The following is a 14,652-nucleotide window of genomic DNA, read 5'->3' as shown; positions in this document are numbered from 1 at the left end:
ACAATGTAAACTTCTGGTTTCAACTGTACATAGCTCAGGAAAAAGTACCTCATATGTTAAGATTAGATACACAATTCTGCAGACTGTATGTCACATGATGTAATAAGATATATAGCTCTGAACACTATTTTACATGATATGATGTTGATTGCTGGGGTATGTATCTAATCCTATGATATAATTAGATACAGGGTTGGACTGGTCCACCAGAGAACTGGAGAATCCTCCGGTGGGCCCTGGTTTCTCCTTCAGGGGAGTTCATGGTGTAAACCTTGCAGCTGCAATGGGGCTCTTGAGTGCGGGAGAAAGGTGGGCCCTCAAAATCAAATCCTCTTGTGGGCCAAATGTTCTTCAGTCTGACACTGATTAGATACATGGCTCAGCAGTCAGTATCACACATAAGGATAGAGGCACAGCTATGCAGACTGTATCTTACATGATAAGATTAGATATACAGCTCAGCAGTCAGTATTGCACGTGCATCACAATAGGATTAGAGTTAGGCACATGGCTCAGCGCATTGTATCACACATGACAGGGTTAGATACACGGCTCAATGGACTGTATTTTACGTGATAGGATTAAATACACAGCTCTGCATACTGTACAGTATCTCACATGATAGTATTCGCTATACAGCTCAGCAGTCAGTAGTGCATGTGCATAACAATAGGATTAGACACATGGCTCAGTGCACTGTATCACATATAATAGGATTAGATACTGTACATAGTGTAACACACTGTATCACAATAGTATTTGACACATGGTTCAGCGCATTGTATCACACAGGAAAGGATTAGATACACGGCTTAGTGGACTGAATCACACATAATAGAATTAGATACTTGGCTCAGCATTCACTATCACACATGATAGTATTAAATTCATAGCTCAGTAGACTCTCACACATAAATAGCATTGAATACACCGCTCAGCAGACATCATCACATATACAATTACATGCACAGTTCAGCATTCAGTATCTCACTTGATAGGATTAGATACACAGCTCAGCAGACTGTATGAGACATGATGGGATTAGATAGATAGTTCAGTGAAGTGTATCACTCATGATTGGATTGGACACATGGCTCAGCAGGCTATCACAAATTATAGGATTAATACATGGCTCAGAACACTGTATCATACATGATAGGATTAGATATATGGGCTCAGTGGAATGTATCACACATGACAGGATTAGATAAACAGCTTAGTGGACTGTATCTCATATGGTAGGACCAGATACATGGCCCAATGCACTGTATCTCACGTGAAAGGATTAGACACACAGCTCTGTGGGAAATTACTCTGATCTAAGCAGAGCAGTCATATCATTGCAGCCTTCAGATCTCAGTAATTACCAGTGAGCGCTCATTAAGTCTGGGCACCATCCCTGTGGTAATGTCTGTAAATTGTCTGAATTGTAAAGCGCTGTGGAATATGTTGACGCTATATAAATAAAAAGATTATTATTATTATTATAACTTCATCCAGAGGGGAGTACAGGGCACTGGATGCAGTAGCACAGCTACTGGAGGGGCAGAGAGGGTGGTTTCCCTGGGTCCCACGCTGTGAGAGGCTTATCCAGAGCTGCGCTACCCTTAACTGTATCAGTGTGTGCAGCACGCCGACACAGTTAAGCCCTGGTGTAGAGAAGGGAGACATGATCTCCCCGTCACTACCGCTCTGTCTTCTGTAGACAGCAGGTGGCTTTAAGGCAGCAGATTGCTTTAAGCCTGCGGTCTATAGAACAGCCAAGGTGCCAACACATGTACAGGATGTCAGAGTCCCAGCTCAGAGCGATGAAGTCCTGTGCATGCATCGGGGTGATGGAGGAAGACTCGTCAGGATCCTGGATTGAGTATATGATGTTATTTTAATTAAAACTTGAGGGGGAATAATAAACAATGGGGGACCCTCATATAGTGTGGGGGTTACTGTGAGGGGACCCTAAAACAGTGTGGGATGGACCCTTATACATTATAGGGACTACCTTGAGGACCCTTATAAAGTATGGGGCCATTATACAGCAAGAAAGCTAATGTGGGGGCCATTATATAATTTGGGATCAAAAGTTGGAGTCTTCATACAGTTTGGGGTCCAATGTGGGGGCCATTATATAGTGTGGGTCTAATGTGGTGGCCATTATACAGTTTGGTGGCTAATGTGGGGGACATTATACAGTTTGGGTTCTAATGTGGTGGCCATTATATAGTTTTGGTGCTAATGCAGTGGCCAATAAACCAATAAACAGTTTGGGGATTAATGCAGTGGCTATTTTACAGCATGAAAGCTAAAATGGTGGCCATTATACAGTTTGGGGGCTAATGCAGTGGCCATAATGCAGTTTGGGGGCTAATATGGGCTCCATTATACAGTTTGGGGTCTAATGTCGGGGCCATTATATAGTTTTGGGGCTAATGCAGTGGCCAATAATCAGTTTGAGGGTTAATGTGGTGGGCATTTTACAGTGTGGAACCTATTGTGGTGGCTATTATACAGTTTAGGGGTTAATACTGTGGCCATTATACTGAGTGGAAGCTAATGTGCACTCCATTATACAGTTTGTGGTCTAATACGGTGGACATTATGCAGTTTGGGGGTTAATGCGGTGGCGATTATACAGCGTGGAAGCTAAAGTGAGGGCTACTATACAGTTTGGGGGCTAATGTGGTGGCTATAATACAGTTTGGTGGCTAATGTGGGAACAATTTTACAGTTTGGGGCCTATGTAGGAGCCATTATACAGTTTGTGGGCTAATGCAGTGTCCATTATACAGCGTGAAAGCTAACCTGGGGACTATTATACAGTTTGTGGCTTACATAGGAGCCATTACACAGTTTGTGGGCTAATTCATTGTCCATTATACAGCATTAAATCTAACCTGGTGACCATTATACAGTTTGGAGGCTAATACTGTGGCAATTATTACAGCAAAGAAGCTAATGTAGCGGCTATTAAACAATTTGTGGTCTAATGCAGTGGCCATTATACATTTTGGGGGCTAATGTGGTGGCCATAATACAGTTTTGGGGTCTAATGAGGGGGCCATTATACAGTGTGGGGGTTGATGCAGTGGCTATTATACAGAGTGGAAGCTATCGTGGGAGCAATTAAACAGTTTGGGGGCCTATACAGCATAGAAGCTAATGTAGGGACCATTATACAGTTTGTGGTCTAATGCGTTGGCCATTATACAGCATGGAAGCTATTATACAGTTTGAGGGCTAATGTGGTGGCTATAATACAGTTTGGGGGCCAATGTGGGAACCAATATATAGTTTTAGGTCTAATATAGGAGTTATTATACAGTTTGGGGTCTAATGCGGGGGCCATTATACAGTTTGGGGGCTAATGCGGTGTTCATTATACAGAGTGGATGCAAATGTGGAGGCCATTATATCGTTTGGAGGCTAATACGGTGGGGATTATTACAGCATTGAAGCTAATGCGGTGGCTATTATTCAGTTTGAGGTATAATGTGGTGGCCATTATACAGTTTGGGGGCTTATGTGGACGCCAGTATACAGTTTGGGGGCTTATGTGGGGGCCATTATACAGTTTGGGGGATCATGTGGGGACCGTTATACAGTTTGGGGCTAATGCAGTGGCCATTATACAGCATGGAATCTAATGTTGGAGTCATTATACAGTTTGGGGTTTATGTGGAGGCCATTATATAGTTTGGGGGCTAATATGAGAACCATTTTACAATTTGGGGCTTATGTAGGAGCCATTATACAGTTTGTGGGCTAATGCATTGTACATTATACAGCATGAAAGCAGTTTGGAGGCAAATACGGTGGCCATTATTACAGCAAAGAAGCTAATGTAGGGGCTATTAAACAGTTTGTGGTCTAATGCAGTGGTCATTATACATTTTGGGAGCTAATGTGGTGCCCATAATACAGTTTTGGGGTCTAATGTAGGGGCCATTATAAAGTTTGGGGGCTGACGTGGTGGCCATTATACAGCTTGGAAGCTAACGTGGAGGCAATTATACATTTTGAGGGCCTATACAGTGGCTATTATATAGCATGGAAGCTAATGTAGGGACCATTATATAGTTTGGGGTCTAATGTGGGAGTCATTATACAGATTGGGAGACAATTTGGGCTCTATTATACAATTTGTGGTCTAATGTGTTGGCCATTATACAACATGGAAGCTATTATACAGTTTGGGGGCTAATGTGGTGGTTATAATACAGTTTGGGGGCCAATGTGGGAACCAATGTACAGTTTTGGGTCTAATGTAGGAGTTATTATACAGTTTGAGGTCCAATGTGGGGGCCATTATACAGATTGGGGGTTAATGTAAGAACCATTATATAGTTTGCGTTTAAGGTGGTGGGTGGTGGCCATTATACATTGTGAAAGCTAATGTGTGGGCCATTGTTCAGATTGTAGTCTAATGCGATGGCTATTGTACAGTTTGGGGGTTGATGTGGTGGCCATTATACAGTTTGGGGCATATGCAGTAAATATTATACAGCGTGAAAGCTATTGTGATGGCTATTATACAGTTTGGGTACTAATGCGGTGGCCACAATACAGTTTGGGGGCTAATTTGGGGACCCTTATACAGTTTTGGGGCTAATGTGAGAATCATTATTCTGTTTGGGATATAAAGTGGGGGCCATTGTACAGTTTGGGGTCTAATGTGGTGGACATTATACAGTTTGGGGTACATGCGGTGAATATTATACAGCATGTAAGCTATAGTGGTGGTTATTATACAGTTTGGGAGCTAATATGGTGGCCATTAGACTGAGTGGAAGCTAATGTGGGGGCCATTATATTGTGTGGAAGCTAACATGTGGGCCAATATAAAGTTTGGAGGCTAATGTGGTGGCCATAATATAGTTTGGGAACTAATGTGGGGACCATTATTCAGTTTGGGGTCTAATGTGAGAGTCATTATATAATTTGGTGCCTAATATGGGGGCCATTATACAGTTTTGGGTCAAATGCGGAGGCCGTTAAACAATCTGGAGTCTAATGGGATGACCATTATACAGTTTAGGGGCTAATGTTGGTGCAATATGCAGATTAGAGTCTAATGTGGTGGCCATTGTACAGTTTGGGACCTATGTGGTGGCCATTATACAGTGAGGAAGCTAGTATGGGGGCCATTTTACAGTTTGGGGTCTAATGTGGGAGTCATTATATAGACTGGTGGCCAATTTTGGGAACATTATACAGTTTGGGGTTCAAAGTGGTGGTCATTATACTAGGTGGAAGTTAATGTGCACTCCATTATACAGTTTGTGGTCTAATAGGGTGGTCATTATGCAGTTTGGGAGTTAATGCGGTGGCGATTATACAGTGTGGAAGCTAAAGTCAGGGCCACTATACAGTTTGTGGTGACTATAATACAGTTTGGGGGCTAATGTGGGAACCATTTTACAGTTTGGGGCCTTATGTAGGAGCCATTATACAGTTTGGGGGCTAATGCAATGTCCATTATACAGCGTGAAAGCTAACCTGGGGACTATTATACAGTTTGGAGGCTAATACGGTGGCCATTATTACAGCAAGAAAGCTAATATGAGGACTATTAAACAGTTTATGGTCTAATACAGTGCCCATTATACAGATTGGGGGCTAATGTGCTGGCCATAATACAGTTTGGGGGCTGATACAGTGGTTATTATACAGCGTGGGAGATATCGTGGGGGTAATTAAACAGTTTGGGGGCTTATAGGGTGCCATTATATAACGTGGAAGCTAATGTAGGGACCATACAGTTTGGGCTCTAATATGGGATCCATGGCCCTTTCCTTGGCTATTAATACCAGCTCACAGCTGTCTGTTTAGCCTTTGCTGGTTAGATTTTATAGGGGGACCCTACGTCAATTTTTTACTGAGGTCCCCCTGTAATTTAGACAGTAAAGGCTAAGCAAACAGCTGTGAGCTGTTATTAATAGCCAGGGAACATATTTGGCTAATGGCCCCCCCTGTCTAGTAATATCAGCCCCCAGCGGCCAGCTTTCCTTCTGCTGGTTATGAAAATGACGCAGGAGCCCTCGCCATTCTTTTTATTTAATTATTCATTTTATTTCATTAATAAGAAAACCCATGCCCATTGTACCTGTTTTTGATGCTGCGTCAATTCTTTTTTGGGGTCCCCCATTTTAATAGCCAGTAAAGGCTAAGTATACAGCTGGGGGCTGATATTAATAGCCTGGGAAGCTCCATGGTTATTGTCCCCTTCCCAAGCTACAAATATCTGTCCACAGCTGTCCGCTTAACCTCTGCTGATAAAATTATGGGGGACCTCACGCCATATTTTTTTAAATTTAGTAATAAATGATATGTACAATAAGTAACACAGTCACTGTACTAATTATATATATCACTGACATCTTCCTATCTAACTATTCTATGTATGTATAGATATTCTCTCTATTCTATATTGTTGGGTACTGCTGTGATTTTACAGTACACGGATGATGAATTGTCGGGTTTCAAGAAGATGGGTGCATGAAAATCGGACGGCACTTGCATGGTCCGAGTGCCGTGCGATTTTTTTTCACGCACCCATTGACTTGCATTCGCGAGTCTCGTCCGAGATACGTGGCAATACGCAGCATGCTGCGATTTTTTTCTCAGTCCGATTTTAGCAGAGAAAAAAATTGCAGATGAGATGTCACTTATAGAATAACATTGGTCAGAGTTCAATCAGATTTTTTATCGGATTGTTTTTCTCGCATATGAGTATGAGCCCTCAAAGCAATGTCCCACATTTCTTTTTTCAGATATCTTAAATTATCTCCAAAAAGCATTCAATGCATCAAAAAATGCATGCAAAAAACACATCAAAAACTCTGCAGCAAAGTGAAAGAGAAACGTGAAGTGTCATGCACACGTTGAGTATTTTTTGACTTGCAGATTTGGTGCAAATAAAAATCATCAGCATGTCAATTCTCTGTGTGTTTTTGCCGCGTTTTTTACCCATTGAATGCACTGAAAAAACGCAGGCAAAAAAACTCTGCAAAAACGCACAGAGAATTGACATGCTGATGATTACTTTCTGCACCATATCTGCAAGTCTCTGAAAGAGAAATCTGATCAGTACAATGTACTGAATGGGGTGAATCCACATGGTTCAATGAACACACCCGCTTTTTTACCACGGGTGACTGTCACAGCTGCGGGGATCATGCTGACTGCATGATCCCCCAGCACTGTGACCCATGGTAATGATCTTACCGCCAGTCACAGCCCCTGATTCCCGCGCTGTCACGCAGATGACAGCGCGGGAAACCAGGGATGTTTGTGTTCGGGGCCGACATTTGCCGATTTTTGCGCAAAAGCTCGATAACCCGAACACGAATCCGAATGTGCCATATTTGTGCTGAATTTAACATTGACGATCGTTTCCCGAACATATTCTCTCATCTCTAGTGGGGATTATTATATATTTTGTGGTCTGATGCGGTGGCCATTATACAGTTTGGGGGCTAATGTGAGGGCCATTCTACAGTATGGAAGATAACATGGGGTGCATTGTGCAGTTTGTGGGCTATTGTGGGAGTCATTATACAGTTTTGAGTCTATAGTGAGCACCATTATACAATTTGTGGTCTAATGTGGTGACCATTACACAGTTTTCGGTCTAATGTGGTGACCATTTTGGGGGCTAATGTGGGGGTCATTTATACAGTTTGGGGCCTAATGCAATGCCCATTATACAGCGTGGAAGTCAATTTGGGTCTTTATACAGTTTGGAGGCTAATACGGTGGCCATTATTACATCATGGAAGCTAATGTGGGGGCCATTATACAGTTTGGGGTCTAATGAGGTGGCCATTATACAGCGTGGAAGCGAATGTGGAGGACATTATACAGTTTGGAGGCCAATGTGGGAGCCTTTAAACAGTTTGGGGGCTAATGTGGAAGCCATTATACAGTTTGGGGACTAATGTGGTGGCCATTATACAGTTTGGCGGCTAATGTGGGGTCCGTTATACAGTTTACTGCCATAAATGTTTTCTCCCCTTCCCATATTGATAGTTCTTCTTCACATCACACTTGTCTTATTTACTGCACTATGCTATGTCCTGTTGTGTATAAATATATGACTCTTAAGATTTTGTGTTATACTATGCCTGATGAAGTGACCTAAGTAGTCTGGAAAGCTTGCTGTTTATTACCATCTTTTCAGTTAGCCATTAAAAGGTATCAGCCATTGAGGACTCTCAAATTTTAATATTTTTCTTGGGTAAGTGGTAGATGTCAAAGCAAAATTACATGAATGACAGGGCCAACGCTTTCCCAGAGAATCCCACTGCCTCTCTTAGCTTGTCTTTTCCTCATAGTATGTTTGGAGCACTCTCTTTCCCGGGTAAGTGACAATACTGGGCCATCTTCATGGTGATGCTATGAGTTCTTGCATATTTCTATTATAGCCAGCAATAACTTTTACAGCAATTTGTGTTACAGTAGCTCTTGTGTTCAATCAGACCAAATGGGCACCCTATAGCTGGTTTACCAATTGTCTTTACTTGAACATATTTTGAGAGGTACTAACCAGTGTGAGTTGCTCAGATCCCATTTTCCTGCTTTTAACACATTAAGTTCAAGAATGAAATGTCTAGTACATCCCATACCCTGTCAGGTATCATTCAGTGTAAACAACTGTTCAGAAAATCCTGAACAGTACATAAAAATACAGAACTTTTTAACCTTGGCCATAAACAAAATTGATGTATCCATGATTTCTGAAGAACTTGTACAGATTACCATGACTGTAATTATCACTTCACAGAGAATTCTTCTAATGTTTTTGTGGCACCCCAGGGGTCTGGTTTCCACAGTAATGCAATGTTATGTCTGAGAGCAGGTGGGAGGTCTCTTGGTCAGGAATCCTATGCATGCCACACCACCTGCCCAGTCCTGGGAGGGGAAGGACTTCCCCTATATAAACCTGGGGCTGAGGCAGGGTTAGAGAGTTCAGAGGGAGAGTTGAGCCAGGAGGGCTGACAGGGAGCTGTGGCTCCGGCTGGGCCCAGCTCCTGGGCCATGCCAGAAGTAGAGAAGAGAAGCAGCATAGGAAGAAACAACAGGAGCTCTGTGGGAGCAGTGTTACAAAGAGTCAGGGGCTGGCAGCTGCAGAGCTCGCCCTGACTGAGAAGATTTCTTACCGGACCCGGAGTCCGAGGCTGTGGGGACTAACTCCTACCCAGCAGCAGAATCCGTCAGGCAGGGGATTTCAGGTCCTCTGGCCAAGAAACCCGAAGGCAAGGTCACACGCATGGGACCAGCACCGCCGTCGTGGAGCGGAAGCTACTAGAAGGCCCCGAGTCACCGGCCATACGGGTGAGCACCACACGGTACACTCAGGGACGTGGGCTACTTATACTCGCTTCTAGCAAGGTAGCCAGAAGAGTATCGTTAGTTTGGGAGGCCTACAACTCCGCCTGGCCAGGGGAGATCCCATCTGCTCAAGGACTGACCAGGCCCCAACCGCTAGCCAGTACTCCGGGAGGGTCTATCTTTGTCACCAGTAAAGACCCTGAACTACACTGCATCGTCTCTGAGTGGTTCCTGCTACCCCCATCATCCACGTCGGCTGCCCTGAGGCCATACCCCTCCCGTTGGGGGTTATACCATCCACGCTGCACCATCCTTCCACCGGCCTCAGCGGTCTGCCCTGCAGCGGCAGCTCCATAGCTGCATTCAACGGGTGGCGTAGTCGTCCATCATCTACCGCTGATACAGCGCCACTTAGTCTGACTCCCTGGGCACGGACCGGATCACCGCCACGAGACTACAACCCTCAAGAGATCCGGCTCCGGGTAAGCTCCCGCGTGCGCAACGCAGCGCGACACAGGCCCAGGGGCGCGTCATTTTTACATTAGAATTATGGACTGTAGACACATATCACTTATAATCTTAAATATTTATTAGGGTTTTCTGATGTGTCCATAAAAATCATTGGCTGTCTGTGATTTATTAATGAGCTGCCCAGAAACAAAATAATAAAAAACAAGTTGTCAACCCTGATATTATGTCACTAGATAATCATTGTTATTCGTGTGACCTGATTTTAATGTTTCAGTGTATTTTATGGAAGTAATAGGGATACAATATTAGGACCTATATGACTTATGTATGTGTGTGTTTTGTGTATTAATGTTTATGTGATTTAGACTGTGTTGATATTTTCTTTTTGATATCCTCCACACCCCATCATCAATATACTGTATTGAGATTCAGTAATTTTTAAAAAACTTTGTAATATGTGTTATCAGAGAATTCTGCTTCCTTCTCCACTTATGAGACATCCACCATGAAAAAAATAGCTCAACTCTGTCTTGCTCAGACAAGACAAACTGCCAGCACAATGAAGTGTCAGATTGCACAGCCTATCATACTCTATAGAAAGAAAGGGAGGAGTGAGGAGTAGGATCAGAATAGACATAGGCAAGCACAGAAAGATCATGTTAATCTTTCAAAGAAGTTTCACCCCAGATCTGGATTCAAATATGCACCATTCCGGACTGCTATATAATTTCCTCCATGCTGATGTCGCTGCAGCTCTCTGTGTACTAACTAAGAAATGAAGAGCAGGAATCCCTCTCTGTGTTATGTGTCATGTATGGAAGACATCATAGCAGTTGCTCTCCTTCCACCAGCTCAGAGTGGATTGTAAAATAAAGATAGAGCTTTCAGTGGAATAAACTGTAGAAAAAGCAGGTTACAATTCATATACTGGCCAGATATAGTGTTAATTTGTCATATACATATACAGTGGTGGCCAAAAGTATTGGCACCCCTGCAATTCTGTCAGATAATACTCAGTTTCTTCCTGAAAATGATTGCAATCACAAATTCTTTGGTATTATTATCTTCATTTAATTTGCTTGCAAGGAAAAAACACAAAAGAGAATGAAGCAAAAATCAAATCATTGATCATTTCACACAAAACCACAAAAATGGGCCAGACAAAAATATTGGCACCCTCAGCCTAATACTTGGTTGCACAACCTTTAGCCAAAATAACTGCAAACAACCGCTTCTGGTAACCATCAATGAGTTTCTTACAATGCTCTGCTGGAATTGTAGACCATTCTTCTTTGGCAAACTGCTCCAGGTCCCTGATATTTGAAGGGTGCCTTCTCCAAACTGCCATTTTGAGATCTCTCCACAGGTGTTCTATGGGATTCTGGTCTGGACTGATTGCTGGCCACCTTAGAAGTCTCCAGTGCTTTCTCTCAAACCATTTTATAGTGCTTTTGGTAGTGTGTTTTGGGTCATTGTCCTGCTGGAAGACCCATGACCTCTGAGGGAGACCCAGCTTTCTCACACTGGGCCCTACATTATGCTGCAAAATTTGTTGGTAGTCTTCAGACTTCATAATGCCATGCACACGGTCAAGCAGTCCAGTGCCAGAGGCAGCAAGGCAACCCCAAAACATCAGGGAACCTCCGCCATGTTAGACTGTAGGGACCGTGTTCTTTTCTTTGAATGCCTCTTTTTTTTTCCTGTACACTCTATGTTGATGCTTTTTCCCAAAAAGCTCTACATTTGTCTCATCTGACCAGAGAACATTCTTCCAAAACGTTTTAGGCTTTCTCAGGTAAGTTTTGGCAAACTCCAGCCTGGCTTTTTTATGTCTCGGGGTAAGAAGTGGGGTCTTCCTGGGTATCCTACCATACAGTCCCTTTTCATTCAGACGCCGACGGATAGTACGGGTTGACACTGTTGCACCCTCAGACTGCAGGGCAGCTTGAACTTGTTTGGATGTTAGTCGAGGTTCTTTATCCACCATCCGCACAATCTTGCGTTGAAATCTCTCGTCAATTTTTCTTTTCCGTCCACATCTAGGGAGGTTAGCCACAGTGCCATGGGCTTTAAACTTCTTAATGACACTGCGCACGGAAGACACAGGAACATTCAGGTCTTTGGAGATGGACTTGTAGCCTTGAGATTGCTCATGCTTCCTCACAATTTGGTTTCTCAAGTCCTCAGACAGTTCTTTGGTCTTCTTTCTTATCTCCATGCTCAATGTGGTACACACAAGGACACAGGACAGAGGTTGAGTCAACTTTAATCCATGTTAACTGGCTGCAAGTGTGATTTAGTTATTGCCAACACATGTTAGGTGCCACAGGTAAGTTACAGGTGCTGTTAATTACACGAATTAGAGAAGCATCACATGATTTTTCAAACAGTGCCAATACTTTTGTCCACCCCCTTTTTTAGGTTTGGTGTGGAATTATATCCAATTTGGCTTTAGGACAATTCTTTTTGTGTTTTTTCATTGAAGACAAATTAAATGAAGATAATAATACCAAAGAATTTGTGATTGCAATCATTTTCAGGAAGAAACTGAGTATTATCTGACAGAATTGCAGGGGTGCCAATACTTTTGGCCACCATTGTAGTTCCCTTTTAAACTAAACTTACACCTTTGTACATCCTATCTCTATTCCACTGCCATCCCATATGCAATTCCTTATTATAAATTATTCCTCATATAAAAAAGAAACAGATTATCAGGGAAGTAAATTTGCATATGTACATGTATACACATGTGTGGGTAAAGATATATTACTAGATTATTAGTGTAATTGTGTATAATAACAGCATTGTTGACTTTATACTGTTTTTGATTGAATTGCATTGATTTTATACTGTTTTATATACAGTATTATTGTAATGTACCATGTTGAAATTAGCCTTATATATTTTTTGTATGCTAAGACAGAATGATGCAAATCATAACGAGTGTAATGTGGCAAAAAAAGACAGAGAAATAAGAATACAAGTAAAGGAAGAAGACAGCAACCCTCTAACCACCCTATAACAATGTGGATCATACTTCTCCACAACCATGAACAATTATAAATGAGAGTTGCCTAAATGCAGACAGTAATCACCAGGGATTGATGTCACTTTGGTGTACCACACATGTTTTGGATGAAAACCAGGCTACAGTCTCTGCTATTTGTTTTTTGATAAGAACCACGTGTATATTTTCCTAAAAGCAAATAACTAAGGAGGCGATGGCTAGATCCAGCCACTCACATGATGGAAAAGCGGTGGTTTTAGTGACATAGATGAGGAGTGTTTAAATAACTGGGATATTTGGAGCAGAGGGGGCTTTATATACTCTTCTCTTAGCTTTAACATCTCAGTCTTCACATAGGTGACTTGCGTGACCTCACAACTCCTGAGTGAATCATTCCTCAAACAAGAATGAATGCAGATACATGCAAAATGAATGGGGGACATGCATATGTAAGTTGGAGCAATTGAGGATCTTATTGTTCTACATGGATTTTCTTTGCATGTAGGAAATCTTTAGATCTGTATCCTTTTATTTATTTGCAAACTATTTGCAAACATTATGGTATTAATTCAGTAACTGTACAATATTTTTTTCTATTTTCACTTTATTTAACTAAAATGAACTACAAAAAGGTTATATATCATGGAGTGCATTCTGTCAGCTTTAGCAGTCAGTACCTTGAGTATGTTTTATACTCTGTATACCAGATTGTGGTTGGACGTTAAATGCTTTTTGAATCCTACCATGCTTTTGTGATGCAGTCTTTTTCTACTGCAAAATTTTAGCACACAGGAATATGTTAATTACCCATCATTCTTTATTGATTTCCTTCTTACCTCACTGACATATATTTGTGCTCAAAAGTTTACATACCTCGGCATAATTTTTGCTTTCTTGGCCTTGTTTCAGAGAATATGAATGATAACAAAAAACTCCATTCTCCATTCATGGTTATTGGTTGGGTGAAGCCATTTATTGTCAACTTACTTTGTTTTCTCTTTTTAAATCTTAATGACAACCAAAAACATCTAAATGACCCTGATCAAAAGTTCACATACCCTGGTGTTTTTGGCCTGATAACATGCACAGAATTTGACACAAATGGGTTTGAATGGCTACTAAAGGTAACATCCTCGCCTGTGACCTGTTGCTTGTAATCAGTGTGTGTGCGTAAAAGCTGAGTGAGTTTCTGGGATCCAGACAGACTCATGCATCTTTCATCCAGCCACTGACGTTTCTGGATTGTGAGTCATGGGGAAAGTAAAATTGTCAACGGATTTACGGGAAAGGGTAGTTGAACTGTATAACACAGGAAAGGGATACAAACAGAGAAAACACAGTAGTTTGGCAATAAATGGCTTCAACCAACCAATAACCATGAGTGGAGAAAAAGTTTTTTTGCTATCATTCATATTCTCTGAAACAAGGCCAAGAAAGCAAAAATTCTGCCGGGGTATGTAAACTTTTGAGCACAACTGTATGTTAGCTCAAAAATCTTTATTACGCTAAGTGTACATTGCCTTCATCAGTGATTTAATGGCTTGCGTCTGAATCCCTGAAAAACTGGATGCAGATACGCCCCTGATGGAGTCATTCATAAAAATTAGACAACCGGAGATTAAGGGGACTTTGTACCTGCTCTTTTGTGGTGGTGTCCATCATTTCAGAGGGGACAAGAATGTAGTTTTCTACATTTGTGTCTGTCTAAATAAATGAACACTGTTACTAAAGATCACTGGGCCAATTTATCAAGGCTCACGTAGCGCACAATTGCGCTGCGCCAGTCTTTCTGAAATAGTAGAGGCATACATCATTTAAAGAAGTCAACTCCTCTTCTAAGTGGT

At 41.9% G+C, this 14,652-nt stretch overlaps 1 protein-coding gene across 1 annotated transcript in view; it reads left to right on the top strand.

Annotated features, from left to right (window-relative positions):
* The first annotated feature begins 13,070 nt into the window (after window positions 1–13,070).
* PAH (phenylalanine hydroxylase) overlaps window positions 13,071–14,652 on the top strand; it is a 146,935-nt gene continuing 145,353 nt past the window's right edge. The window contains exon 1 of the mRNA XM_073651525.1: window positions 13,071–13,257. Coding sequence (XP_073507626.1) covers window positions 13,216–13,257 — 42 coding nt within the window. The 5' untranslated portion in view covers window positions 13,071–13,215. The remainder of the gene's footprint in view (window positions 13,258–14,652) is intronic.

Source organism: Phyllobates terribilis, unplaced genomic scaffold, assembly GCF_046119375.1.
Source record: "Phyllobates terribilis strain yellow unplaced genomic scaffold, ASM4611937v1 Scaffold_11__3_contigs__length_659146591, whole genome shotgun sequence".
Taxonomy (NCBI): Eukaryota; Metazoa; Chordata; class Amphibia; order Anura; family Dendrobatidae; genus Phyllobates; species Phyllobates terribilis.
Note: the sequence above shows the minus strand (reverse complement) of the source record. Positions and strands in the feature narration are given on the sequence as shown.